Raw genomic sequence first — 27,673 nt, 5'->3', positions numbered from 1 at the left:
TGATAATGTACCATCTTACATTAGCATTCAGTCAGAAAGCCAAGAATATGATACACATTTAGCGCTTGGAAGAATATTGTTATTGTGAACGTATGCTACAACTTTCAATTAATGTGTGGCAAAACCTAAAACACTTTATAGCTTCTGAATGTCAACATTTGACTTCCAAAACAATTCCTTTAGAACATATTTATCATATACAACTAAAGTACTAATAAATGTTTCCAAAAGGAATGCCAAATTCTTTGCAGGTCTATGCAACACAAGTCAAGAGGTCCAGATGAGATAATCTGTTAGAATGAAAAAAAAATGACAGGAGAGGTGTTTTTCTAAAACACTCCGTTTATTAAATGCTTTCAAGAGATTTGGTCCACTTGTTTGACCGTGATTCACTTCCAACCATGGAGGATAGAGGATGAAACAAAGACAAACTAATACAACAAAAAGAAAAAAAGAAAACAAACGTAAAAGTACAGTACAAAAAAAAGGCTTGGTTTTTTTTCCACTTCTTAAACCCCTGCATCTCTCATATCGGAGTTCCTGGAAGCTAATTCGACCATCAAATAACCACTGATAAACAAAACAAAACTAGAGGTTCACATGGATTTTCATCTGGGTGGCCGGCGTCAGGTTTGTGTGTAGGTGGGGATGGATTTAAGAAGGTGGGGTGTCAGTGGGTGTAGGAGGGATGACTTAGGAAAAACAAGAGAATCACAAGTAAACAAAGACAAAGTGTTGGTGGATGCATGAGATCAGCCCATGCCATGATAGAACAGAACATAAGGACGATGCGGCCGTTTGTCAAGTGAAATTAGGGTGTGGGTCATGATTCAGCTTCATCTCGTGAAAACAATTATATTAAAACATCCAAATTAAATAACTTCTCAATTAGGCAGGATTGAAATCAAATGTGTTATTCATGATTTCTGAGTAAAATCTGTAATTTTCCGAACATACAGCATAAAACAAAGAGATTGGCCATCTATCCCATTATAACTTAAATCCAAAAGACAGTTAGGTGCTACCCCTTGCAGGACTGTAATGCAGGCGGCCCTAAACAGAACGAATCCCCCACCTCCTCTCTGTTCATATCTCTCCCTTCTCTTGGGTACAATTAACACGCAAGACCACAGGCCTTAGGGCCATTCTCTATGCCTGGCAGTGGTTACCAATCAGCCAAAAAACTGGGCTCCCCCCCAGAGCAAGGGTGGAAAAACATTGCCAACCAAATGCAGACAACACGTGGTCCACGGTCATGGGGAAGACCACGTTTGAGTGAGGAACCCCCATTAAGCTGTTCCATTTCCCCCCCTCTCCCCCAGCGATGCTGGTAGTGCAATCGATGCTTAGGCAGACATTTGAAGTTGAAAAAGTGTTGAGTGCATTTCGTTGGCAAACTCCTTCTCCCCAGTATCACAGCCAATGTTATGAAGTGACATCACTGACCCACAGGCCCACAGCTCGACAAAATAAACAAAAAACAGTTCCCCAACATCTTTTATCTAAATTACCTCATAAGGGTGTCCTTCTAGAATAATCATAGTTATAGGTATCATATATATCTATATATAAAGGAGAGTACGATTATACAATAGGTGTATGTATCATCTTATAGGTATAATATATAGAATATGGCGCTATAACTGCAGTATACAGACCTCTAAGTATAAGTTTTAAGACATGAGCTGCATTGAGCCATCACCACTGCAGCCAAAGGACACGGAGCTTATACTGCAAATTCCTTGTTTTGTTCCTTTTGCAAAAAAAGTATATTTCTAGGGCAGGGCTTAATTGATACACCACTTAGATGTCCATGGGAACCAGCCTTGATATTTCAAATGAATTACTACGGATGGTTTGGACTTCTGGGCCGGGCTTCCTGTAACTGTCAGTATATGTCCTCTAGTGCCCAGGTGCCCTTTTATAGTAATAAGCTGAAGTTAAAACTAGCTTTCACTTTGTTTTTCTGCTCCTCCAGGCCGTGCCGTTGCATACATTAGGTGCCTATATACCATTAATCATTAATATCCATACATGAATACATATCAAGAGTTATACATAGCAATTAACATACGTATATCAATAGCATATAGGAGAAATAGAAATAGTCATTAGATAGCAATCATTATCATCATATTCATCATAATACTAGGAGTAGGAGTAGTAGTAGTAGTAGTAGTAGAAGTAGAAGTAATAGAATTCCTTCAGAGAAGCTAATACCTGGGTCATTCCAGAGCATCACTACATCACCTACACCAAGACTGGGCTTGATCTCATGTAAGTTTGGCCTCAGCTGGTGGCAAGTAAAACTATAAAAAAATATAAATACTCAAATCAAACTGCCCTGTTGAAACCCAATCTGTTTGAACAATCTACACTGTCAGCTGGTATGATGTTCATCAACACAAATCCAAAAGCCGGCCCAATCCGGTCCACCGAAACCAACTGGTACACATGGTCTGGAATGACCCTCACATAAGCGAAAAGAAAAAGGAGAAAAAGTTACAAAAAGAAAAAACTTCACTATCATTATCTAGTTCAGCGATACATGTCATATACGCAATAGCAGAGCTCTTCTATGTAATCAATACAAGGTTCTCAGGTTATATATTTAATTAAGCTTAACTGCTAAGTTATCAATTATTATTAGTAGTATAACAATATCAGTAAATATGTATCATATAATGTGTAATATAGTATATTTGAGTATAGACATATCTTATGACATCTTGGACCACATTGGAGGTAAGATGGCAATAGTTCATCCATTATCTCGGTGTGCATGTGGTATGCATGTGGTGTGCATGTGTGTTTACTTGTGTGAGTGTGCTGTTTTTATTAGGCACATTATATGGTGCTAATATGTTTCATGTCCCAAGCTACGAATTTAGACTTTTATTTTGAAAGTCTGCCCTGGGGATTTCTAGTAGGGATGATCAGTAACAAACCTGACCAAAAGGCTAAAGAAGCACATTTTGTTTGTGTGAAATACCGGCCCGAGCTGAACAGATTACATCGGCACCAATCTCCTAGTTCTGCCATATAATCGTAGGTACAATTCAGCCTACAAAAATATATAGTCTTTAAATCGTCCTAATCTCTCTAACAGATTTTAACATTCGTTTTTGTAGACATTTTCTCTCTCTATTCGCTTGGTTGCCCGACAAATCCTTCTCCTGAAAATAAATTCCACTCTCCTAAATATAAATGAACCCTGACCGCCGTTTGCGGTCAGGGTGGGGTCGTTATTTCTTCGTGGACATGTACGGACGTAGCGTGCCAAAACACCTTGTGTTGATCCTAGGGTGCTAGCAGGATATGTGCTGAACATAGTATGCTAGCAGGACATGTACTGCACATAGGCTGCTAGCATAGGGTGCTAGCAGGACATGTACTTATGCCTACAGTGCATGTACAGGGGTGTAAGCTAGCAGAACACAACCCGGACTAGGTCCGTATTATAGTATTAGCTCCGTCATCCACATCGCTCAGGATGAATAAAGTGTCATCTTGTCTGATATATCGGTGTCAGGGTAGGGTGGGTTTCTGACTTTCCTTTTAAAAACAAATAATTGAAATAAAGGCTGATTACTTTCTGTCGCCATTGCCCCTTATAAGCACTAAAGAACTCATCGTTACCCCTGCAAAGATGGCCGGAAATTGAGTAACGTCTCGGGTCGAAGCAGTTCCCCTGGGTTTTTGCGTTTAAGAGGAGTCCTTTTGTCTTTTTTTTTGTCCTCAGGGAGAGACGTTTCTGCTCATCGTCTTCCCCGGGCTTCAGGAGGCGTGCGAAGGCGGTGCTTAAGACTCTCAACCCGGGTCGGGGATGGGACCCAGGGGGGGTCTGGTAGGAAAGGGGAACTGATGCATAAATATGAGGAGATTGTAATAAGGTCAATGTACTTATGTATGTCTACATACATTCAACAACTATTATATAGCATTGTTGTCTGTTTTATATTTTGGAAATGAGAATTCTCCTCGATTCCTTTAAAAAAAAAAGGCCCTTGCAGGCAATACATTCATAGCATTCTGCCAATATGGCAGACTAGATAACAGGGGAGTACGACTCCCCCAGGAAAGAAAGGCAAAATAACAAACAAAAGAAAATAAGTGAATTAAATACATCACCCCGGGAATCCATTTTGCGCCCAATCTTTGATTTGCTACAGCAGGAAGAAGGAGTGCGTTGGGGGTGGGGGGGGGGGGGGGTTTAGTGAGTTATAATAATTTTTTTGTGATGGCTTAGCATGTTTGTAGCAGCTGGGCTGCTGTGAAAAGCTGTAAGCCTAAGTTTTAGCTTTTCTTTCCTTCCGTTTTTAGCTAAATACTATGACGCTTAAATATATAGATTTCAAATTCATTGTGGAACAACAGCACAAAAACGGCCAGCGCTTCCCTCTCTGTCTTCTGATTATCTTTGTTAATCCAACGCCAAAAAGACCTGTTCTGAGGAACAGCTGGGGGTGTTCACCAAATAATTGTTGATTTGACAAATTAGGGCCTCTGCTTTACACGGTGTTAAAAGCATGCAAGGACTGTCATTTACATGTTTGTGTGTGTGAAAGACTGTAGCATGGCAGAAAACAATGACAAACAGAACAGGTTAAACCTAAAGTTGCTTTCTCTGTGAATGGGTGTCTGTGGCATTTGTATGTATACGTGTATGCGTGTGTGTACGCCAAGAGGTCAGCATGCCCCTAGACGTCACCACGGCGAGTGATTATTTTTTTTGGGGGGGGTGAGGGAGGGGTCATTTGTTTACTTTCCCATTCAGAATAGAGGCGCCACCATTGTTTACAGTCTGTTCTGTAATAGCTGGTGTAGCAGCAGGCTCGTCTCTCTCTCTCATCCTCTTCTCATGTCCCTCTACCCGTTAGAGGTCATCTCCCTCAGACAGCCGCTGTCCTCCCTGAAACACACACACACACACACACACACACACACACACACACACACACACACACACACACACACACACTTTAGCATTAAGTGATGCTAGAGCTTGGAGTTGCTCAAATCACCGAAGCGTTTGTTGCCTTCAGTAACCCTAGTGCCTGCTCACCATGCCTTCCGAATAATCTGCTGTCATGGTGACTTGCTTTTCCTCTGGGGGTGGAGTAAGGAGGGGGCCGTCCGTGCGCCGGCTCTGATTGGTCAGCTGCAGCCACATGTCGTACATCTGCTGCATGTCCCTCACTGGAGACGAATACAAGGGCCGGGTAAGTTACCGTTATCAAAGGAACCAAAATAATGACGCCATGGGAACAAACACTAAACTATTGGGTCAGTGATAGAATCACGCATGCTTAACTACATCATTAAACAATGTTTTCTAGCAACCTAGCAAACCACTTTGTCTCTGGTCAAATGTACTGGGGGAAAATGTATTTGATTCCCCCTGAATTTATAAACGGTTATCGTGTAACCGGTCACACAGAGAATCAGGCCAAGTGACATCACTTGGCCTGATTCTGTAGCCAACCAGAAATGAGCATTTGCCATAATGGTCGTGTCCCTTTGGTGTGCCTGGAGTATGTCACATCTTCTTGTGTCCACTGTGAGACACAAGCAGGTTTGATTGGCGGAGGCTAGGGGCTTACAGCTGTTGTTCTTCATGTACGTCCACACATCCCTCTCCTCCAGACTGTGGGCGAACGAGCAGTTTCCAATATAATGGCACTTCTTCTGCTTCATCACATGGACACACATCTGGTTTGGACACGGGCGCACACACACACACACACAGGATGACATTAGCTAATACTGTGTATCGATTGTTGAACTTTCGCAGGTGGTTTTCCTTTCTGTCAAAAGGCACATTGACCACTTAAGACTAATGACTCCTTAACAACGTTAACCAGAGCAACATGATACAACACTTTATCACGTACGAGCCTTGTTAACAAAGGGCTATTTATAAACTTCGGTGGAGCACTGTTGAAACAGTAGATGGAGAAAGAGCGTGAGAAAGCGGCTCAGGGCAGGGTCTTACGTCGTACTGCTGTGGGTAGGTGCGAGAGAAGGGCAACGGCCGGACCACGACCCATTTCTTCTTCTCAAAGGATTTGACCAGCAGGACCCGGCGCTCCTTAGTCCAGCTGCAAGGGGGTAATCAACCTCATGTTCACCCTCACTGTGGCCATCACTGCTTCCAATCCGCATCCCTCATCCTCATGGGGCCTGTATTTACCTGTATGTCAATTATGGCACCCATTGCACTCCTGACCATCCCTGGAAAGAGGGATCCCCTACTATACTTTTTTTTTGTTTCTTCCCAAGATTCCCCGCTTGCTGATTTAAGGGAGTTTTTATTGCGTGTCATTAATATTTGCCCTGTTAAGCCCTTTGAGACTGTAATGGTGATAAGGGCTATACAAATAAAATGTAATTGAATTAAATGGGGTGATGTGGTGATTGACTCTAAAAGTCTGTACATTGGTTTTGCTGTCAAGAGGTATCCAGTAGTCCTCACATCACTGCGTCTGATGTACACCACCATAGCGTTATAGAACCATACGGTTAGGTCACATGCTCGTAAGAGGCGGGGCTTACCTGTGCCGCGCTTTGGCCGTGCAGTACTTGAGGTTCTTGTCTGGCTCGTTGACCTGCCCGTCTCTCCAGCACTGGCCACACACAAACTTCATCTTCAGGTTTAGACCCCGCCCTCTCCCGGGACCAGCCCCAATTCCGGACACGCCCCCCATCCCACCCATGGAGCTCACGCCGCCCCCCATGCAGTCTCCCCCGCCGCAGCCGCCTCCCCCCATCCCACCTCCTCCACCCGAGCCCATGTGGTTGCCGTGGTGAGGGATGTGCATGGGCTGAGAGAGAGAGAGAGAGAGAGAGAGAGAGAGAGAGAGAGAGAGAGAGAGAGAGAGAGAGAGAGAGAGAGAGAGAGAGAGAGAGAGAGAGAGAGAGAGAGAGAGAGAGAGAGAGAGAGAGAGAGAGAGAGAGAGAGACAGAGAGAGAGAATTAAGGGTATATAACCTCAACCTTTAATTATCAGCCTGAATTCACCCGCATTAAACAAGACAGTCTAGAAGTTGGGATGAGTACCTTCTGCTGCTTCTGGGCGTTCTGCTCCAGCCGGTGCCAGTGTCTCTTGGACTCTTGCACCATCTCTTCATGGGTGATGCCTGCCGTATCAACACGTGCACATTAGAACGGAAACAATGATGATCTTTTTTATCCTTTAATGACAACCCTCAGACCTGCTTTACGGGTGTATATTTACTAGAGTCGCACACGTTGAGACTAGCTCACAGCCTAAAATAACCTGGACACATGTGTAGTCAATGCTGATCGTAAGGCCTTAACATTAATGTTACCCATAACATAACATCCTATAACCCCCTTCCAACTGGAAGGGGCTCAATCTTACGGATGTCGACTTTAATGAATAATGAATGAATCAATAAAAAAAAGATCAATAAAAACGCCCTTCCTGTGGTCGGCCACACGGGCCCAGGCTACGGGCCGCGGTAGCGCCGCCGTAACGCAGCAGCAGGGGGCGACGGAGAGGCAGCCCTACCCGTGTCCTGCTGCAGCACCCAGCACTTGAGCTCGATGACGGAGTGGGCGAAGGAGCAGCTGTCCTCGCGCTGGCAGCCGTAGCGCACCTCGTGGCGGCACACGTCGAACTGGCACAGCGGGTGCAGCGGGCGCACCTTGCTGTAGCGCACGTTGGCCGACCGCACCACGTGCACCAGGCACCTGGAGAGGGGGAGAGAGACAGACCGACAGACGGACGGAGAGAAAAAGCAATGAGAGAACGCAATGAGAGAAAACAAAGAGAGAAAAGAGAGAGAGCGAGAGAGCAAGAGCGAAGGGCAAGACCAGAGGTAGTGAGTTATAATCAAAATGAATATGACAGCAGGAAAGAGGGATCCCTTTTTACGTGTTCCTTCTCAAGGTTCCCTGCTTTGGGGTTCGAGACAGTTGTCTCTTGCCGTTTAGAGAGCTGAGGAGTTAGTGGAGTCAGCTTCATAAATCTGACATTGAACATAAAACCAACTCCCTCACAACCTTACACAACCTGAACAAGTATTTTTCTGTGTTTTATCTGTGCGTAAGAGAAGGAGAGAGGTAGGTATGCTTCTTAAAATATAAACTACAGTCAAGAACCCAAGAAGGTAAACATTTTGAGGCTTCAGTAAGGAATAGAGGCATTTTAGAATGTTCCCCCCTGAACAGAACACCACTTCTGAGGGGAACTGGGAGCAGGAATGCAGAGGGATTTCCTTGCGCGGAATATGGCCTTGAATGCACATGCATATGCATTTTCCAATAATAGTCAGACCGCTGAAAAAGACTAGATGTAATCAATACTCAACCTATAGCCTCGTGAAGACAAGCTTATGCTCCACCCCTTCACCAAAATACCTTTGTCTGCCTGTTATTCGCTGGTGTCTCACTCACTTACTCTCTGGGTTTGTTTGCCCTGGTTTGAATGTGGTGTAACACTGCGTTGTCATTTGTTGAGGGAGAGCGCTTGGGGGGGGCTTTGTGAAACATTATAAATAGAGGTCGCAATTTTGACACGATTAATCACGCAGCCCTAGGTTCCAGACTTATTTTCGAGTTGATCTGGGAATGTCAGCCTAGGGCTGTGGACTTCGATTTGAACATTTTCTATTTTAACATTTTGTGTATTTTTTTGTGTATGTTCTCAGTTACAAAGTATTTTTTTGGCGAGAAATGCTGAATAATGCATACGTTGTCTTTTCAAACTAAAAGATAAAAGTTTGAATAACCGTGATTTCAATATTGAGGCTGTCAGGCTAATGAGGGCTGTATGTATACAATCCACTTAAACGGATGGGCTGTCCTGACATCCGGTCTTTTCTCTAGATGCCACTCGGCTAAACCAGTGGGTGTGGAGAAGACCCTGGCACGCCCTGGACTCACTTATTGTCGTCGAACGGGTGTCTGGCCGTGAGGTTGGAGCAGACTGCCAGATTCTCCTTGCTGCGCTTGCTGATTATCCGAGGCTTGCTGTCAAAACATTCCTGTGGAAGATGAACACGCCGGTCAATAACAAGCTAGGCCAATTCTACTCCCATGCATTCAATGGTATTTGAGCATCAGAGTGCCTCATGGGATTTTTGGTTGGTGATCTGTGCCATTTGGAAATCCCGTGAAATCCTAAATCAATGAAAATATAGCTTAACTTCGGTTCATCAAAACTTTGTTTTGCTACTGCTTGCATGAGAACCCCTGTTGCAGTTTCAAACAGAACAAAGACTCCCAATAATGACAAATAATTTGATGATTACTCTCTCAACAACGACCAAGAACCACATGATGCACTCTGATGTGGAAAGCCCTATACAGAACATAGTAGCACCCCCCAACCCGTGCCCTCATTATACAGAAGGAAAAAAATGAGTTTGTGTCAGCAACCCTCAAGTGCTACTCTGCCCACGGAAACACAGGTGAGCCGGCGCCTTGGGGCCCCGGAGCCAGTCCCCTGGAGCCAGTCCCCCAGACTGACCTCACAGAGGAACATGAACATGCCCATGTGGAGCTGCAGCAGGCGGGTCACGCTGAGCGCCCGCCGCTCCGTGCTGCCCAGCGGGTCGAAGAGCAACTCGCGGCTCAGGGCGCCTTTCCTCTCCTGGGTCCACACGTCGATCTCCTCCTGGCAGTACGCAAACGTGCAGTTCTCCCCGTACTGGCACTCCTGCCGCTCCTGTACCTCTGCGTGGGGGGGGGGCAGAAGGTCCGCGGTGGGAGAGAGAGAAGGAGAAAATGTGAGGCTCAAAGATGGCGGCAAGACTGTTGGGAAGCTGTGCTGGGTGGGGGATAAGGGTTACTGGCTGGTTATCGTCATGTCTGTGTTTGTCAGAGGATCTGTAGGAGCTAGCTGCAGAATTGCATTATTACTGTGAGGGCCGGTCTTACCCTGCGTTCACACCAAAAGATGCAAAAAGTTGACGCGCGTCGTGATCCCATTCATAGTGAATGTAGAGACGCGTTGCTGCTTTGCTGCTGCAGCATTTGCTGCCGAGAAAACGGGCAGCAAACTTGATTTGCGGCGCGTCAAAATCTGATTTGCGGCGCGGCATGCCCGTGCCCGCTGCCGGGCACGGGCGAAGGGCGCGTTCACGTATTTTGCGGCGCGTCAAATGCTGCTCGAGTTGAAATATTTCAACTTTTGACGCGCCGCAAAACTTTGACGCGCCGCAAAACTTGATTTGACGCGCCGCAAAACTCAGGCGTCAACGCGTTCGGGCAGCAAATGCATCTTTTGGTGTGAACGCAGGGCCAGTGTACTCACTAATGTACTTAGGCCGTGACTTTACAGTTGATGGAACTATGGAATCCTTATTTCAGCAGATTCCATAGATAACTGGATTATAGTCAAAGTTAAAGACACTTGTATCAATTAGTAACTAGGACATATATAGCTTTCTCGAATTAACCAACTAGAGACTAGCTAGAGTCCTTAGGGCTAAAACCACACTACGGATATCGGATCGTCAATATTGAACCAGTCTAATATTTGCGAAGTCTAATCGCTGAAGCCCAGAGTGTTAAATAACACTGTTAACATACAGATGACATAAGATACCACACACCAAAGGATAATCGGACAAAAACATTGGTAAAAACATCAACAAATCGGGGATTAGCTGACCAGAGTCAAAGGGGAATCGGGCACCAAATGAACGCAACTAATTATCCTGTGACGTGCACCCTGCATAACATCATGTGGTATGCAGTACATCCATGTATCCACGACAACCACCGCTTGACAAACGTGGAATGCGGCCATGCAGGCTAGTAAGCATTCATGGACAATATAGCAGTGTGTCATGGAAGCTGAGGGCAGGTTACCACCAGATAGCATTCAATCAACTACATTGTATTTGTGTATAGCCCTTAGTCACTGTTACAGTCTCAAAGGGCTTAACAGGCCAAATATTATATGACCCCCCCCTGTCCTGACTCTAGCCCCCAAGAGGTCAAGAGAAAACTCCCAAGGACGAAATCTTGATCCACTGGATCAGCACTCAGCAGGGTGGTGCAGCCTCACCTTTACAAAGGACAAACGCCCCCAGGAAGTTATTCCGCGCGGGCCGGGGGCGGACCCTCTTCCAGGTGGGGTCGTCGCCGTTCTTCAGACGGCACAGCAGGACGTCCCTCTTGCAGCGGTGGGCCGCCTCGGGCTGGTACTGGTAGTCCATCACACGCGGACCTGGGGGCGAGGGGGGGGGGGGGGGGGGGTGACACTAGTGAGCGCCGTGCGAGGGGGGACAGTGCAACCGCGGTTCTGATGACAGAGCGTCCAAAAGGAGCATGAGTACCGTATTTTCCGCACTATAAGGCCCACCGGAGTATAAGCCGCAGCAGCTAAATTGAATGACGTGTATATATATATATAAGCCGCGCTGGAGCCCGCCGCTTAAAGGTCGGGGGGCGCGGACCGGTCATAGAGCCCATAGAGTTAAAGTTGGTGGACTGTATTCTGTAAAATCCATAGATTTAGGAGGTCCCCTAATGGCCGTTAGCTGTAGAGATCCATAGATTCGCCGCACCGTTATATAAGCCGCAGAATCAAAAAATGGGGAAAAAGGCGCGGCTTATAGTCCGAAATTTACGGTAAGATATACATGATTCAGGGGGATGGCTTTAGCCGACCGTCTTACTTTAATACTTTGCCTACATTCTGAGTTAAAGTGAACCCAGCGGGAATTTAACTTCTAACCGTGGCAGTGTTAATGCTTAACGTTAACACGAGATTTCATACAAACCGCCAACCAATATCCAAGAATATTCAATCTAAATAGATACTTAGATTAAAATATTAGAAAGCTCGATATTTTTTCACATGGGTTCAGTGTGATTTGAATGAGGGGGCCCTGGCTGACAGAGGGCGGGGCTCTGCAAGGGGGCGTGGCTACACAAGGGGGTGGAGCTCTACCAGGGCGGGGGGGAGGGGGGGGGGGGGTCAGACGGACCTATGCGGCTGTAGCAGGCATGGCAGGCCTGGCGGAACTCGTGGGTGGCGGCCAGCGGGTTTCGGGACAGCATGGAGAGGTTGGTGCCACCTTGGCCGTTCTGGAAGAGGGAGAGAACAGCATACAGATTAGCGCTCCGTGGGCGGCCAGGCTACCTCTGTGATGAGGACCCCTCCACCTGCTACTCTACTCCGTGGGAGGGTGCTTAACAGCTGCTCCCAGATCAGCAGGAGCCGTGTTAGGGTGAGATTTAAGAGCGCCGTGTTTCACTCGTAGCTTGACTCCCGCTGACACGTGCACTCAGCAGGAATAGACAGACATTAGATGGAATGAAAACTTGCGTTCACCCCAAGACAGACACAGGTGAGAAAACAACATTGGTGCTAAAAGTATATAACCCATCTCAGCATGTATATAACAAATCTCTTCTTTTGAAAGAGGAAAACGTTCAGAACAGACCAAGGTATTACAAAAGTACCCCATCATAGCTACACTGACTAGTTATCTGAAACTCATTTATAAATATGATTAAGACTTATATCACTGTGTCAACTACTCACCATATGTGCAGCATTATGGTTGCGGATCCCAGGGATGAAACTGTGTGATAAGCGTCCGCCTGAAAACCACAGAATTACAAAATATGGTCAGACAATCTGCATATTCACCCTAGACAGCAGCATTCCCGGGCAGAAGCGAGACAGAATGCAAGCGTAGTTATGGTGGTGTGCGAGCGTATGCTCTAACTTTAGCACATTCGAGACATTCCTCCAATGCAACTGTGAGACACAGAACAATCAAAGCAAATACATATCGGAGAGGCTGCAACAATTCCAAAAGTGGCCGCAATAAAAGCTTTCATTTACAAGTTGACATTTATGAGCGCATGGCACACACCATAATCACACCTATATCCTCCTTTAGTGGGAGAAGAATAAAGTGCCATTAGCAGCAGTCCACTTTAGCCTCTGTAAAAGGTCTTTACCTAAAGACAGACAATTTGTGGGACCGTGCGTGTTTAGCGTGGGTGGGAGTCCGACTGGGAGTGTGTGCGTTCGGGCCCCTCTCACCGGGCAGAGTGTACTCCGACAGGGAGTCCAGGCCCCCGGCCGGGTCCGTGTCCCCCGGGGAGTAGGCCCCCCCCAGGGCGTCCTGCGCGTGGGTGGAGCCCTGGTCCCGCTGGGCCAGCGGCGGGTAGGGCTCCTGGGACGACACCTGGCTGACGGAGGAGGTGAAGTAGGCCGGGGGCAGCTGGGGGGACGGGGCGGGCAGGCCCGGGGAGTAGGGCGGCCGCAGGGCCACCGCCGTGTTGGGGAGGTTGGTGGGGATGGCGCCCTGTACCGGGCTCTGGGGAAAGAAGCGCAGGCACTGTTAGTGTTGCTGTGATGGACCAAACCAAAGGACGAAATAAGAACATTCAATTAATTAGGTATTCCATCTCTGTTCTACGTTACAAAAAAGGACTCTACTACATTTTGACACATATCCGTTGACACAGATTTCTATCCAAAGCCACTTTTCTGTAATGTCATTAATGAGCAGGTAGGGGCAGGTAGGGGCAGGTAGGGGCAGGTAGGGGCAGGTAGGGGCAGGTAGGGGCAGGTAGGGGCAGGTAGGGTCAGGTAGGGGCCGGTAGGGGCAGGTAGGGGCAGGTAGGGGCTGGGCGTCTTGCTCAAAGATGCCTAGAGGGTTGACCGGCGGACTTTTCAAACCCAGCACCTTTAAGCTGGGTGCCAACACCCTGGCCGCTACACCTTCCAATCAAGCACGCTAAGCTCTTGGTTAGCATCTAATTCGAGCAGACCTCCCTCTGAGTCCGCACGAGACAGGGCCAACCTCAACCCTTACGTAACACATGGACACGGCACGCGTGACGTTGGGTGTCCCACCTCGCTGATCTTCTTGGGGATGCAGTCCAGCAGGCCCTCCATATCGTCGTTGATGACGCTGCTGTTGCTGCACTCGTCCATGTGCTCCGACACGGGCACCGAGTACGGCATGGGGGGCAGGCCCTGGCTGCTGGGGCTCTCCGATAGGTCGGCACACGGCGTCTCCTCGGGGGTCGCCGGGTCGTCGCTGACCGGGATGGGCGTGGCCAGCGGGGCCGGGATGCACTGTGCGCTGGACAGATCCTCTGAGATGGGACGGGGGAGACAGGGGAGGGAGAGAGACAGAGAGGCAGGGGAGGGAGAGAGAGGCAGGGGAGTGAGAGAGAAAGAGAGGCAGAGAGGCAGAGAGGGAGAAAGGGAGAGAGGGAGAGAGGGAGAAATAGGGGAGGGAGCCAGAGAGAGACAGGGGAGGGAGAGAGACAGAGACAGGGCGGAGAGACACAGATGAATAAAGAACCAAAAAGAAGGAAGGAAGGAAGAGGGAGAGAATTAGAGAACAGGAAGTTCAAATTGCAGCATCATAAAAAGGATTGGACTACATCAAAGGTTTAAATCCTATGAGCTTGCCTTACCAGGTCCCATGTCCGTCAAAGACTCAAGGCCATTAGAGGACGTCTAGTGGGGAAGCAACAGAGATAAGTGTGAGGGAAACCCATGATGTTTAACAACCAATCACCACTTCCCACCCTGAGAACAGTAACGGTGACAGTGCCTACCTCTCCTGTGGGCGGGGCGCCCTCCCCATGGCCCTCCCCTCCCGGAGGGGGGGAATCTCCCTGGGAGCTGATGTAGGCCTTGCGGCCCTTCAGGCCCAGTTTGCTGGCCAACTCCTGGGCCAGCTCGCTCACCTGCCGGTCCTGAGGGACCCGAAGGGAGAGAGTTGGGGTTAATGCTGGTAATAATGCAATCCAATCTCTGGTTTTTGTAGCGATAAACCTCATGACACACGATTCAATTGACACTTTATCAGTCTTTGTGGTCTACAGTTTGGGAAATCCTCAAACGATAGAAGTGCATTAGGAAGGAACCTTCTAGATGAGAAATTGGGAGGGGAATATATTCATGGTGCAATGACAAGTTAACCTTCAGCCCTCCACACACTGAAGCTCAATCGTAGAACGCAAGCGGAAGATTATGGGGCCCTTGTTTTACAACCAAACACATATCCTACGTAGACTAACTCCTCAAGTAAAATGATATCAACTGACAAAAGATACCAGATGGAGGCGGAATAAATAGACCCTCCCGGGAAAAAACGTGCTCAGCAATGCACTTGGGGGTTGATAAACAATGGATTGGAATGTCACATTCCTTCTAAAAACATTAAGCCAGAAGCCTGGTATAAAACAGATTCAAGTGAACAAGATGTGGTGCGTTTCCAGTGCTGGCAGCGTAACATACGTGCGGGGCGGTGAGAAGGCATTTGGTGCCGCACTCGTAGGCCTCTCGGAGCCGCCCGAGCTCTCTCAGACACAGGGCCTTACGGTACAGGGTGCGGCGGCTTCCCTCACACACGCACAGCGCGCTGTCGCAGTCCTGCACGCCCCGCTCATAGTCCCTCTGAGAGACAGGGACAGATAGAGACAGAACAGAGAGAGACAACGAGAAAGAGACAGAGAGACATATAGAGAGCGATAGAGAAGAGAGAAAGACAGAACAGAGAGACCGAGAGAGACAGAACAGAGACGAAAGACAGAGAGAGAGAGACAGAGAAAGAAAGCGAGCGAGGGAAATTGAGAGTCATGAGGTGAAGACAAAGAGCAAAGATTAATTATTTTACCATGACAATCTCCATCCAATTTAGACAAAAAATAACCTAGAATTAACAGAACCCTCTACATAAGCAATCTATCATAACTACTACATTTCCTCACACGGTCCAAAACATCAATAGGATTATCCTTTATAACTCTTCTGCTGTTCTGTATAATTGTGATGCTTGAACTATTGTTCAGCCCTTCTGAAGGGTCGGTCGGAGCTGCCAATCTATCAGCATCAGTCAAGGTTAAACTTTAGTGTCCAACACACGAGGCCATCACTCAAGAGGATCTCGAGGGCCTCACCATGTGGTAATGTGCGGAGGCCCGGTTGACGTAGAGGCTCTCCAGCAGTTCGGGGGGGATGACCAGCGCCTCGGCCTGGGCGTACCGCGCTACACTGATGCCCTCCCCGTAGTGCTGGACCGCCTGGTTCCACTCGCTGTCCCGGAACACTGTGTTGCCCTCATCCAGCAAGTTGCACACCAGCTGGGTCAGAAATGCCTGGGAGAGAGAGGGTAAAGGTGGGTGAGGTTGGAAGGTGTTAATGAGGTTCGATTTGGAGGTGGAGGTGTTAGAGGTTGGAAGATGTTAGTGGGTGTTGATGTGGAGAGGGGACGTTGTTTACGGAATAACAACAAGAACATGGAAAACAAATGTGAGAGAACTTGAGCAGGGAAGGGGATGTGAAATAAAGAGTAAAGCCGCCGAAAGGAGAATAGAAACGCACAAGAGTATATTGGCAATGCTAGATTTGTACATCAGCCAAGAAGAGAGAGCCAAGACAAAAGGAAAAGGATATGCAAGAATGATAAGGATTGAAGTGTTGTTTAAGATACATTTCATGAGGATACAGATTTATCAGTGAAAACGACTGTAAATACATGAACGAAAAGAGAAAGGAGTGTTATACCTCGTAGCTTTCTGGTTCAGGAAAGGGCAGTGAAGACCTTTGAACAAAAATAAAAAGGGGATCGTTTCGTTTTGCTTTACATGTAAATATATTTGTAATGTAAAATGAGTCTTTCTGCATATCTTACTGTATGAAGCCCATCGCTTTCTGAATCTCCTCCCTTCGTTTCTGTCTCTCAGGGTCCATGGCCTTAGGGGACAAGTTTTAAAACATCACGTTTTACGAATGAAGCCAAAAATGCATGTTGTCATAAAAACAGTGATTATTTTTGCACTGGCGCTGTAAAGCTTAAAGATCAGGCCTTCAACGAATACAACGACCTCAAGTGACCCAAAAGGCTTTGGCAAACCAAAACATTTCTCAACTTCAATAAATCATATTCTTCCAAGTGAATCCTGGATCATGCTCGACAGTAGATTTAGTATTCTCAGTGTCATTTGTATCATGTGACGTGAATACCAAAGCATGATCCTATGTCATGGCCCACAATAACTAAACATATTCCTATTTGGACTGGGTACGGCTAGCGCCCATGCCAAGATAGCTATGGTTTCAACAACCCTGCGGATGGTGAAATATACTTCTCCGGAAACGAGTTGACCGTCGGGCAGGAGGCACCTAGCCTCGTCGGGATTAGTTGGGGGCTAGCTAACGCCCCTACCGCTAGCTGTCTGGAAAAAGCCCCATACGCCGCCGATTACCAACTGCAATGGCAACCGGTTGGTACTGTGGTGACTTGAGTTGCAGGATGGACGCTATGTGACCCTGGTCTCAAAATAAAGGCTTGATGTTAGGACAGGAGGAGCAAGATCTTGTCACAGGCGACTCAGGCGAGCTAACTCAGCTTCACCGTCCCGGGAAGTAGATAGAGGCCCCGAACCCCCCTACCAACTCTCTTAACGTTATCAACTTACCGAGTAGTTTGCGTTTTCAAATCCAAGAATGCTTCACGGAACGACAATGATGGCACTCGAAACACATACAGCCCGATTTCAAACATTAACCAGACGCATATTTGTACGTTTGCTGTCCCTAGCATTGATATGTGGACAGATCATGAGTTTGAACATCTAGCTACCAGTATAGTGGGCACTATTAGCAGACTATCGTTAGCCAGCTCGGTACCTAGCTAGTGCAGCTCTTGAGCCAAACATCTCAAGTTTCCATGCAGTGTACACAAACGGACGCTGGGGGGCACCAAAAGCCAGGGAATGTAATCCGTTGAACTCTAGTGTGTGATTTATTGTATTTCATGATATCTTGAGGATTTAGGGATTTAGTGGCAAATGCGGATGTAACATACTGAAAGTCTATCAATTCAGTCACAAACATTGGTATTATTCGCGCCATTCTTTTCATGCGCTATGAAAATAGCTCAAACATGAACTATACAAGTTAAACATATGAACCAAATAAAATGGATGGTAACAGAAAATAACCACAAATCAAACGCAATTATTGTTATAATTTCAAGAAGACATTACACCACTGCATCCGTCCCGTTGTGTGGCGATGATAGCCGAGTACTGCCGAACATGGTAGCGAAAGCGGTCGTAGAATAAATTAAGTGACGTCACGCAGTGTAGCCACCGGTGCGCCTTCTGGAGAGCGAAACGATCAACCGCTGTGTTCACATCAACAAGAGTGAAATTGTGGTAAAGTAATATAATTTCCATGATTGCTAAGAGTTATAACTTATATTTTACGGTTTGACGTATTCGTAAAAAGTTATGCATAATAACTTTTAATGCCAACAGTCACATGTTGCGTTGCGTGGTTAACGTTAGCTAGCACTTGTTCCTTAATGGCTGTTCATGTAAGGCTAACTAGCTTTTGCTTTCTGTTGTTGGCATACCATTTTACCTAATGCTTGATAATAGCAACGCATTTACTATCGGTAGTCTTTACACCTCCGTTGTATCTATTACATCCACAGTTACGTTACTGTGTTATTGCCTTTTCATTGGCGCCTATTTGTACACCTTCCGGTCCTCCTGTGTGGACGTCCTCTTCTCACCATCTCTGTCCGAAACCATTCCACAGAAACGCCATGGCTGCAGATGATATAGGACAGTTAGCCGATGCGCTGTCCAGGACCCACGTCGGAGATGGAGAATTGAGCTACCAAGGCCGAGGACTGAAGCTTGACAACGCAGAGTCAGGTGGGACATAGTGCCGTGCTCAACCTTTCATAGTGTCTACACATCTAGTGTTGATTGCGTCTGTGTATGGGGCCGGTACATCTTCACGTATCATCGCAATGGCGATGATGATTTTTTGGTCATTGTTTACTATTACATCGTTAAAGGATTTTTCTATATGGTGTGGGACATTTTGGCGTTTGAAACTTTACCAAGCATTTCTCTTGCAAGGTATCCAAAACAATGACTCACCAACAAAAGAATCCTGTGAATGTACAAGGCTTAAGGGTGAGTTGTATTTCTGGTTTTCAGTGGCAGGCTTGGTGACAGAGATCGCTCAGTACCAGGGACTACGTGCCCTGCGTTTGGAAGGGAACACCATTGGAGTGGAGGCGGCGCAAGCCATCGCCAAAGCCCTTGAAGACAAAGACCAACTTCAGGTGCCCTACCCTGTAATCCCTGATCTCACAATGGTCTGCCAGTAGCAGTACCAACCACCTAAAGCCCTTTTTCTATATCTTCCCCCACTTTGTTTAATCTTGCTTCGTCTTTCGTCGTGACAGAAATGCCATTGGAGCGATATGTTTACCGGAAGGCTGCGTGCCGAGATCCCGACAGCGCTGGTGAGCTTTTCCTGCTGACTCAGCCCACACGTCTGTATACATCAACGCCAGATATCAAAGTTACATTTACCTTATATTTATTTAAAGGACGCTCTTCTCCAAAGCAACGTACAGTTAGTGCATTAAACAATGAAGATCTACCCCAGAAAGGGCAAAAATCATTTAAGAGCATATCAATTATGTCAAAAGTTTGTATATTTAATCTTTCTGTACACAACTGTGTTCATGGTGCACCAGCGGTCCCTGGGCAGTGCCATCACAAGTGCAGGGGCCCGCCTCTCAGAGCTGGACCTGAGCGACAACGCCTTCGGGCCGGACGGAGTGAAGGGCATCGAGCAGCTGCTAATGAGCCCCTCCTGCCACTCACTGAAAGTGCTCCGCCTCAACAACTGTGGCATGGGCATCGGAGGGGGCAAGGTGAGCCGGAGGGCGCGGGCTTCAGCTCCTCACTCGAGGGCCAGCACATGTGGACTTTTGCCTTGTTTCATGTGAGAGACATGTGGATGGGTTTATAAGACACTCCTCAGTTCAAATGTATTCAAATAAAAAAGTGATGGCTATAGAGTAAAAGTGCACATTTATTACAAAACATAGTTTTGTGCTGTGCTAGATGTTAGCGGCCATAGAATCTAGACTCGTTAAGGACAAGCGATAGCTGCGAGAGACGGGAAGTGACCCGTGCCTGCTGTGTGTTTGTGTCTGTAGATCCTGGCAGAGGCTCTGACTGAGTGCCACAGACGTTCTTCAGCCCTGGGTGCTCCACTCAGTCTCCGGGTGTTTATCGCTGGGAGGAATCGCCTGGAGAACGAAGGAGCCAGTGCCCTGGCTAAGGCCTTTAAGGTACAAAGCAAAGTGTACCTAAGTTTCATTTGTGTTTTTTCATATACTTTTAATGCGCATTGAGCACAAGTCAGACCTTGTTAACAGATTGACATAGTCCAGATTCACATGCATCACGTAGAAGCTATTTTGCAGAACTTACTCTATTGCACATTTGTGAAAAAGTAACGGAAACGCATAACTCTCACCCTCGTTTTATGTTCATGATAATGGAATTAAATGTGAAAATAACACTTCAGGATAGAGAGAGAAAGTGGCTATTGGGACCTTATGGACCAATCCTACTCTCCACTGTAATCCTCTTCCCGCCTCCTTCCTGTAGCTGCTGGGCAGCCTGGAGGAGTTGCATGTGCCCCAGAACGGCATCAACCACCCTGGCATCAGAGCGCTGGCTTCGGCCATGCAGCACAACCCCCACCTCCGCGTGCTCAACCTCAACGACAACACCTTCACCAAGAGAGGGGCTCTGGCCATGGCACAGGTAGGGAGCAGGCTTTGGATCCCTCCACCGACGGCTAGGGGGCGCCCACGCTCCAGGAGCCTAGAGCTGAACGTTGGGGAATGGCTATCTGCTCTTCAGTTAATACTAGCTAGCACCTGTTCAGTAAAGACAATGCGTTCACCATTAAGTGTTTGCATAACGGTTCGCTTTCCATTCATCATCATTAATCATTAAACCCCATTAATGGGGATTAAGATAATAGGTCCACATCGGGTGTGGCATATATCAGAAACCCATTGGTTAAGCAGCCACCTCTGTGTTGTTTGTGTATATTCTTTGATCCCCATGTGGTTTCCCCAGGCTCTGAGGCATCTGAAGAACATCCAGGTGATCAACTTCGGCGACTGTCTGGTCCGCACAGAGGGAGCCATGGCCCTGTCCGCCGTCCTGAGGGAGGGGCTGCCCATCCTCAAGGTGGCTCTACCCTGTCCCTCTGTCTGTTGTTATGTGCGCTATGTCGTCATGGTGAGTTTGTTGTAACACGCGTTGCCGGGTCTGCAGGAGCTGAACCTGTCATTTGGAGAGATCACCGAGCCTGCAGCTCTGCTGCTGGCCCAGGCGGTGCTGAACAAGCCCCAGATGGAGAAGGTGGATCTCAACGGTAAACACTCGGATAGAATACTGCTTGTTATTATTATTATGGTAATAGTATTCAGTTTGTTCGTTGGTCAAACATACTGTACTTGAACGGGAAGCCACTGACATCTTTAGTGAGTTTTACAACTTATTGTACAAAGCATAGGTATTGTATATGTTTAGAAAATGTTGTTACATTCTGTCTGGTGGTTGAGCCATCCAAAAGGGAAACAAAACGTACAAAACTAAAATGAACTTGCATCTGCTCTTAAAGTCTCTATGATGATGATATGTGTCTGTCTCAACAGGGAACTGTCTTGGAGAGGAGGGATGCGAAGCGCTGAGGGAAGCCATGGAGGTCATGGACAAAGCGGACATGTTGGCATCGCTCAGGTAACGCACGTGATAGGCTGAAGAACCACGTCGGTTCTCTTTCTTTGTCCAATCACAGATGCAGGTAGATGGAAGGTTTAGCTGTGCAGCTTTGATTGGATCCCCTCTGTTGTATTCGCAGATTTTTCAGTTTCAGTTTTTTATCATCCAGAATGTGTTATTCATCGTTAGTAAAGTGTTTTATTTTTGTATAATCATCTATCCCAACTGCAGCGACGATGAAGGAGAACCCGATGACGAGGATGACGATGATGATAATGAGACTGATGAAGATGACAACGAGACTTTTGAAGATGAGGAGAAGGAGAATCTGGATGAGGAAGAGGAGCACAGCAAGGAAAACGGAGTGAACTGTAATGGGAACTCCCCCAGTAGCAAACTTCAGAGCCCCGTAAGGAAATAAAAACACCAGTATGAACAACTATTATGGACTTTAACTGTTATCTCCTTTTACATGATTGTGTTCCTCTATCTCTTCATCCTCCAGACAAAGATAGCATCGTACCTCTGCAGCCCCTCTTCAGAGAAGGAGCTGGACCTTGAAGACAAGACCGCCAGCCTAGAGCACCAGGTGGGGTCCGCATTTAAAGACCCTACCCAAAGTCCTCTTGCTCTTATGATGGATAATGACCTCTATCACGGTGTGACATTCAGAACTCAGTATTAGCCCTATTGGTTCCCTGGTGTTTCGCAACCGTTTTTCGTGGTCCACTCCAAGGTCAGAAAATAACTGTGACCCCCCCCCCCCCCCCCCCAAACCATCTCAACGGGCCCCAACACGAACAGCGCTCCTGTCCCCAAACCACAGAGAGCATGACTGTTAGCGGGCCTCCTGTTCCATCCTTTACACAAAGCCCCCCATCCACTGCACCTCCCTCCACCTCACTGTCGTCTCTGTGCTTCCGTTGGACCAGGTGGACGCCGATGACCCCGAGAGGGCGGCAGACGTGCTCCTGAAGATCTCCGCCTCGTACAAGGAGGAGGCCGAGTCCGGGGAGGCCCTTCTGGAGGCCGTGGGTAAATGAAAGGGGGACTTGTGGGGAGATGTCAGCGTTGGTAACTGCAGCCCTTGTTGTCAGTGCTGAAGCCCCCCTCTCCTGTCCCTGGTCTCCATCTACAGACGCCGTGCTGAAGACCATGCTGTCGGCCTCGCTGCTTCAGTCCACCTGCTTCCTCTCCACCCTGCTGGTCCACATGGGACTGCTTAAGGTAGCCCGCAGTGTAATATGGACGGTCCGACACTGTCTATACATGCATGATGAGTAGAGATCAGGCCACACCTTTCTCCCCCTGATCCGGTTAATCAGCCAATCCTCCCTTCTTTAGATTTGAATATGGTTTCAAATATATTATATGTATATGTACATATGTATATATGTATATTTGATATTTCTTCATTTATTATTTATTACTATTTATTATTAGAATTCCCTTTTTTTTTTTTTTTTTTGAAAGAGTGACTTGGATTAGTAGTGGTGGAGAGAGAGAGGGTCCATGACTGGTAGTGGTGGAGAGAGAGAGAGAGAGAGGGTCCAAGACTGGTAGTGGTGGAGAGAGAGAGAGAGAGAGAGAGGGTCCATGACTGGTAGTGGTGGAGAGAGAGAGAGAGAGAGAGAGGGTCCATGACTGGTAGTGGTGGAGAGAGAGAGAGAGAGAGAGAGAGAGAGAGAGAGAGAGAGAGAGAGAGAGAGAGAGAGAGAGAGAGAGAGAGAGAGAGAGAGAGAGAGAGAGAGAGAGAGAGAGAGAGAGAGAGAGAGAGAGAGAGAGAGAGAGAGAGAGTCCATGACTGGTAGTGGTGGAGAGAGAGAGAGAGAGAGGGGGTCCATGACTGGTAGTGGTGGAGAGAGAGAGAGAGGGGGTCCATGCTGGTAGTGGTGGGGCGAGAGAGAGAGAGGGGGTCCATGCTGGTAGTGGTGGGGCGAGAGAGAGAGAGGGGGTCCATGCTGGTAGTGGTGGGGCGAGAGAGAGGGTTGAAGGCTGCGCCGTGTGTTCCAGGGTGAGGGGAAGGTGAAGAGGGTTCCGGTGGTGTCCGCCCAGCTGTCCTGTCTCACCCATGCCGTCCAGCAGCCCTACTTCCAGCAGCACCATGCCCTGCTGCTGCACACGGTCCTCTGCAGGTGAGGGCTGGCTGTTTGATTCCTTTAGGGGAGGGTGAGGGTCATCACATGTGGCCTGTGAAGCCCTAGGAGACTGTAACTATTCACTGGGCTATTCAAATATATCGACTTTACTTGGGCTTTGTAATTTTCTCGTTCCTATTTTTTTGAGAATTGAAGGCATTGCTGTTTCTGTATCTTTTAATTTTGTACTGATATTCTACTATTTATATTGTATGCCCATTTTGCATGCTTTATGGCAAGATAATACTCTATTTACTTAATGTTTAATGCGATAGTCGTAGAGGTGGCCACGCTTACATGTGTGCTCTGTGTGTGAAGGAACGGCAAGGCTCTGAAGTCCTGCAGCAGCGCCCTGGAGGGCCTGCAGGACGCGCTGAAGAGGAGGTGCAGCGCAGACCACTGACACACACACACACACACACACACACACACACACCGACTGAAGGACAATTTCTTGTAACGACTAAGTTCTAAGAGTCTTCATACTTAAGCAAAAAAGTCTGAACAAACACTTGTTTTTTTGTTTTTTTCACGAAATCACTCTTCCTGGTTTGTTTTTGTTTTGTAAATGTTCATACAGCCTCTATTTTTTTATATAAAGGAAGAAGATCGGAAGGAAATAAAATGTAAAAGACACAGAAGCTTGTAATGTTAACTGTGCCTTCAATGCCAGTCTTCCTCCCTTAAAGCGGTTTGTTCTGACAATCTGAAAGCCGTCCATGTCTGGAATCGTCCCTATCACACTTGTTTCTTCACATCGTGGCATCTCTAATTTGTGTTTTTGTTTGATACCGCTAACTGCGTCCAATCATCGTATCAGGGGGCAACGGTAACAAAGACATAAAGGGAAAGACAGTTCATATCTGTACTCGGTCACAGTCATCAGGGCTATGGTCGTATAGGGGGCTGTGGGGGTTGATCCAGTTCAGAGTGTTCTGTGTGCATCAGACTGTGAGCAGGAATGGACTGCATGCATGAGCATTCTCAATCGCCCAGCCCCACCACACACACACACCCCTACCCCATCTCTCATCCCCTACCCCACTGCTCAACCCTTTATGGACCTGAATCTACGGTATGCGTGCACATGGTCCAGCCACTGTAAACAGTCTTAACACTGAAATGCCCCCAGACACCGGCGGACAACTCAACCACATGTGTACATCTTTGTCTTTGTCATGCGGGGAATAACCTCACTTCACATACATGGGAATATGTATGGAGCCAGGTGCTCCGTTAGGTGTGTTTCTATCCTCTTCGCTCTCCTTCACCACGTTACCTCTCAATTAATTGTATGTCTTGTGTTTTGAGATGTTGAGGAGAAAAGGGTCACAACATGGAGTGTAATGTTAATGTTGTAACCTGACAAACATTAAAGGCAGACTACCATTGATCCATGTGGCGTGTGAACATTGTCAATGTGAAAAGGCTTATTTTTATTTGTCATTTGTTGTTCATGATCTTTGTAAAATTCTATCATTTTATAATACTTAAAGGTCAAGAGCATTTTTTTATTGAGAATTTTATTTTATCAGTGTGCTTGAAATTAATGGGCTCACCTGATAAACATTTTTCTGTCCAAGTTATCTTTGGAGAGCTACGACAACTATACGCGCTCCGGGAACTCCAGAAGTGAAAGAAAAGACACGGATCGGCTGGAATGAATGAAGGGATAAACGGAGTTTGTTTTGGATGAGGGGCGGACAGGGGAAGAACAGCCGAGCGGCGAAAGGAGACCGTGAGAGAATACTGTCAGTGGCAGGAGGACCGGAGTGGAATAACCCACAGAAAGACTGATACACGCAATAAACCTGTGCACACGGATAGAGAAGAAGGGTAGGCCTAATTTAATCATCATTTAATGTTTGGAAGGATTAATGCTTTTTGTTGTGATAAGATGCGTAAAGATGAAAAATCGAATTATGTTCTCATTTACTGTTTTCATTTCGCTGTCCATTTACGCACACGATTCAAATTTTATCGCGAAGGTAATCGTAGCAGGTTAAAGGCAAACGAAGGAGCCAAACACTTGAGTATTCACCATTGCCGGACACGTTTATTTACATGAGGAGACTCGGAAGCCAGCCGTCTGGATGGTGTCCGACACCAAAACACTGCGTCTTTGTGCGCAGCCAGCGCGCCAGCATGAGTACACGGTCTAAAGTGTTGATCTCCTGAGGGACATCCACACAGGACTTTTTGCCCCACAAAATTCCACCGTCTCTAGTTTCTTCCACTTTTCCTCTCAACGCCCAGGGGTCTGCCTTCAAGAGGGAGAGGGACCTTTTTTGGAGTGAAACTTTTCATCGATCATTTAAAAGTTATACATCGGACGATTTACGTTTTCTTGTGTTCAGGTTGGCTATGACTATGTGATGTTAGTTCAAGGTTGTTTGTGTGTGTGCACTTGTGGATATGTTTTGAAGGACTTACCGACAACTTAGTCAACCCTTATTATTCATATATATCCGTTAAAAGTAAATTGCCATCCTCGTAATTCATTAGCATTGGTAATGTTTTGTTATATATAAGGCTATTCTGTTTTGATAAATCAATTGTGGAAAAAAGGATTTCCTCGGATTAGCTGTGTTAATGCGGCACTGGAATGTGTTTCAAATTCAGGAAAAAAATAACAATCTGCCAAAAATGACATTCATCCGTTAAAGAGGGGCATTCCGCCGTTACCCAGAAAGGAATGCAGAATTTATCAGTCATGCTTTCTCAACCCTGCTCCACGTGAGCTGTGTGAAAGTTTTGCTTTTCAGATTCAGGTAGCCCGAAATACACTTGAGTCAGAATGTAGTTCCTTGGAGTTAGACCCCTTCTCTCCAATTCTGGATGCTCTGATGGTCGTTGAATTTTTTTCTTCATAGATGCATTTCCAGGTGGGCAGTGGCCTCTTGTGGCCGCTCCTGGTAATTCTCCTCGGCGTCCCTGCAGCGCGCCTGGCGAAGTGTCCCAAACAGTGCGTCTGTGACCAGATACAGCTCGCCATCACCTGCGTCAACAAAAACTTGACAGAAGTTCCAGTAGTGGACGAGGTCTCAGTTAATTCCATAAACCTTTCCCAAACCTACAATCAGAATGTTTGACTCCAAAACTTGATGAGTCGTTTGAGTCCTTGTAAAGGCAGAATGCTGACTGTGTTGATGATGGAAATGTAATCCTTAAAGTAGGACATATTCTCTCCCTCTCTCCCTCTCTCTCTTTCTTTCTTTCTCCCTCCCTTCTCCACTAGATTACAGTGAAGCTCGACCTGCGAGGGAACGACATCCAGCAGCTGCCCACGGGGGCGTTCAAGCACACCCCTTACCTGACGCACCTGTCCCTGCAGCGCTGCAACATCCGCTCGGTGAAGGAGGGGGCCTTCCGCAGCCTGGGAAGGCTGGTGTTCCTCAACCTGGCCCACAACAACATCGACATCCTCTACCAGGTCACACAGCCGCGTGCACACGCAGGCACACACGCAACATCTCACCACAACAACATCGACATCCTCTACCAGGTCACACAGCCGCGTGCACACGCAGGCACACACGCAACATCTCACCACTCCTTTTGTCGACACACGCACACACACACACCAGCACATAGACACATACTAGCGCACACAGACGTACCCACAAACACACACAGACACACACCTGCACACAAACACATGATCACCATTCGGTCACTGCTCTCCCACACACAGGCTTGCACATTGCACACACACTCCCGTTCAGACACAAACACCCAGACACACACACATACCCACGCACAACGTCACAGATACGCACACCTGCACAAAGAATTACACGCATGATTACCATTCAGTCATTCCTCTCCCACAGAGGTATGCACACACACATCTCTCTCTCACACACAATCCCTGTCTCTCTCTCTCTCTCGCTCTCTCGCTCGCTCTTCCTCTCACATCTTCGTCATCTGCCAATCCCCTTCTGGAAGCTAAC

General features: G+C 47.2%; 3 protein-coding genes across 9 annotated transcripts in view; 2 read left to right on the top strand and 1 right to left on the bottom strand.

The window, feature by feature from the left end:
* Window positions 1-322: 322 nt before the first annotated feature.
* zc3h7bb (zinc finger CCCH-type containing 7Bb) lies at window positions 323-17,707 on the bottom strand. 3 transcript variants are annotated; one of them, XM_030340662.1, is made up of 21 exons: window positions 17,440-17,707; window positions 16,653-16,714; window positions 16,526-16,562; window positions 15,919-16,116; window positions 15,257-15,415; window positions 14,572-14,712; window positions 14,428-14,470; window positions 13,856-14,100; window positions 13,037-13,313; window positions 12,527-12,585; window positions 11,967-12,066; window positions 11,042-11,203; window positions 9,497-9,702; window positions 8,911-9,011; window positions 7,535-7,716; window positions 7,060-7,139; window positions 6,556-6,824; window positions 5,996-6,101; window positions 5,604-5,712; window positions 5,066-5,199; window positions 4,877-4,912 (listed from the first exon to the last, which is right to left on the bottom strand). In XM_030340662.1, the coding sequence occupies exons 2-21, from the start codon at window positions 16,709-16,711 to the stop codon at window positions 4,877-4,879; spliced, it is 2,703 nt and encodes a 900-aa protein (XP_030196522.1). In that variant the 5' UTR covers window positions 16,712-16,714; window positions 17,440-17,707. The 3 variants fall into 3 exon arrangements, with proteins under 3 accessions (XP_030196523.1, XP_030196522.1, XP_030196524.1); XM_030340664.1 differs by lacking the exon at window positions 17,440-17,707 and adding an exon at window positions 17,107-17,399; XM_030340663.1 differs by lacking the exon at window positions 17,440-17,707 and having other exon boundaries at window positions 323-4,912; window positions 16,653-16,711.
* A 329-nt stretch (window positions 17,708-18,036) lies between these two features.
* The window catches only part of rangap1b (Ran GTPase activating protein 1b), a 9,884-nt gene continuing 247 nt past the window's right edge, over window positions 18,037-27,673 (top strand). Inside the window, exons 1-17 of one of the 4 annotated variants that reach the window (XM_030340673.1) lie at window positions 18,037-18,180; window positions 18,569-18,687; window positions 18,979-19,106; window positions 19,230-19,289; window positions 19,527-19,706; window positions 19,995-20,129; window positions 20,452-20,610; window positions 20,932-21,045; window positions 21,133-21,232; window positions 21,516-21,600; window positions 21,814-21,991; window positions 22,088-22,171; window positions 22,387-22,419; window positions 22,515-22,617; window positions 22,721-22,809; window positions 23,596-23,717; window positions 24,039-24,156. In XM_030340673.1, the coding sequence (XP_030196533.1) occupies window positions 18,576-18,687; window positions 18,979-19,106; window positions 19,230-19,289; window positions 19,527-19,706; window positions 19,995-20,129; window positions 20,452-20,610; window positions 20,932-21,045; window positions 21,133-21,232; window positions 21,516-21,600; window positions 21,814-21,991; window positions 22,088-22,171; window positions 22,387-22,419; window positions 22,515-22,617; window positions 22,721-22,809; window positions 23,596-23,717; window positions 24,039-24,123 (1,767 nt within the window). In that variant the 5' untranslated portion in view covers window positions 18,037-18,180; window positions 18,569-18,575 and the 3' untranslated portion in view covers window positions 24,124-24,156. Of the gene's footprint in view, window positions 18,181-18,568; window positions 18,688-18,978; window positions 19,107-19,229; window positions 19,290-19,526; window positions 19,707-19,994; window positions 20,130-20,451; window positions 20,611-20,931; window positions 21,046-21,132; window positions 21,233-21,515; window positions 21,601-21,813; window positions 21,992-22,087; window positions 22,172-22,386; window positions 22,420-22,508; window positions 22,618-22,720; window positions 22,810-23,595; window positions 23,718-24,038; window positions 25,114-27,673 lie in introns of those variants that run through there. The other 3 variants (XM_030340672.1, XM_030340675.1, XM_030340674.1) reach the window with 3 other exon arrangements.
* The window catches only part of chadlb (chondroadherin-like b), an 8,515-nt gene continuing 6,106 nt past the window's right edge, over window positions 25,265-27,673 (top strand). Inside the window, exons 1-3 of one of the 2 annotated variants that reach the window (XM_030340670.1) lie at window positions 25,265-25,556; window positions 26,594-26,761; window positions 26,959-27,153. In XM_030340670.1, the coding sequence (XP_030196530.1) occupies window positions 26,594-26,761; window positions 26,959-27,153 (363 nt within the window). In that variant the 5' untranslated portion in view covers window positions 25,265-25,556. Of the gene's footprint in view, window positions 25,557-25,837; window positions 26,078-26,593; window positions 26,762-26,958; window positions 27,154-27,673 lie in introns of those variants that run through there. The other variant, XM_030340671.1, reaches the window with a different exon arrangement.

This window comes from Gadus morhua, chromosome 18, assembly GCF_902167405.1.
Source record: "Gadus morhua chromosome 18, gadMor3.0, whole genome shotgun sequence".
Lineage (NCBI taxonomy): Eukaryota > Metazoa > Chordata > Actinopteri > Gadiformes > Gadidae > Gadus > Gadus morhua.
The sequence above is the reverse complement of the archived record's forward strand: the minus strand, read 5'-3'. Positions and strand labels throughout refer to the sequence as shown.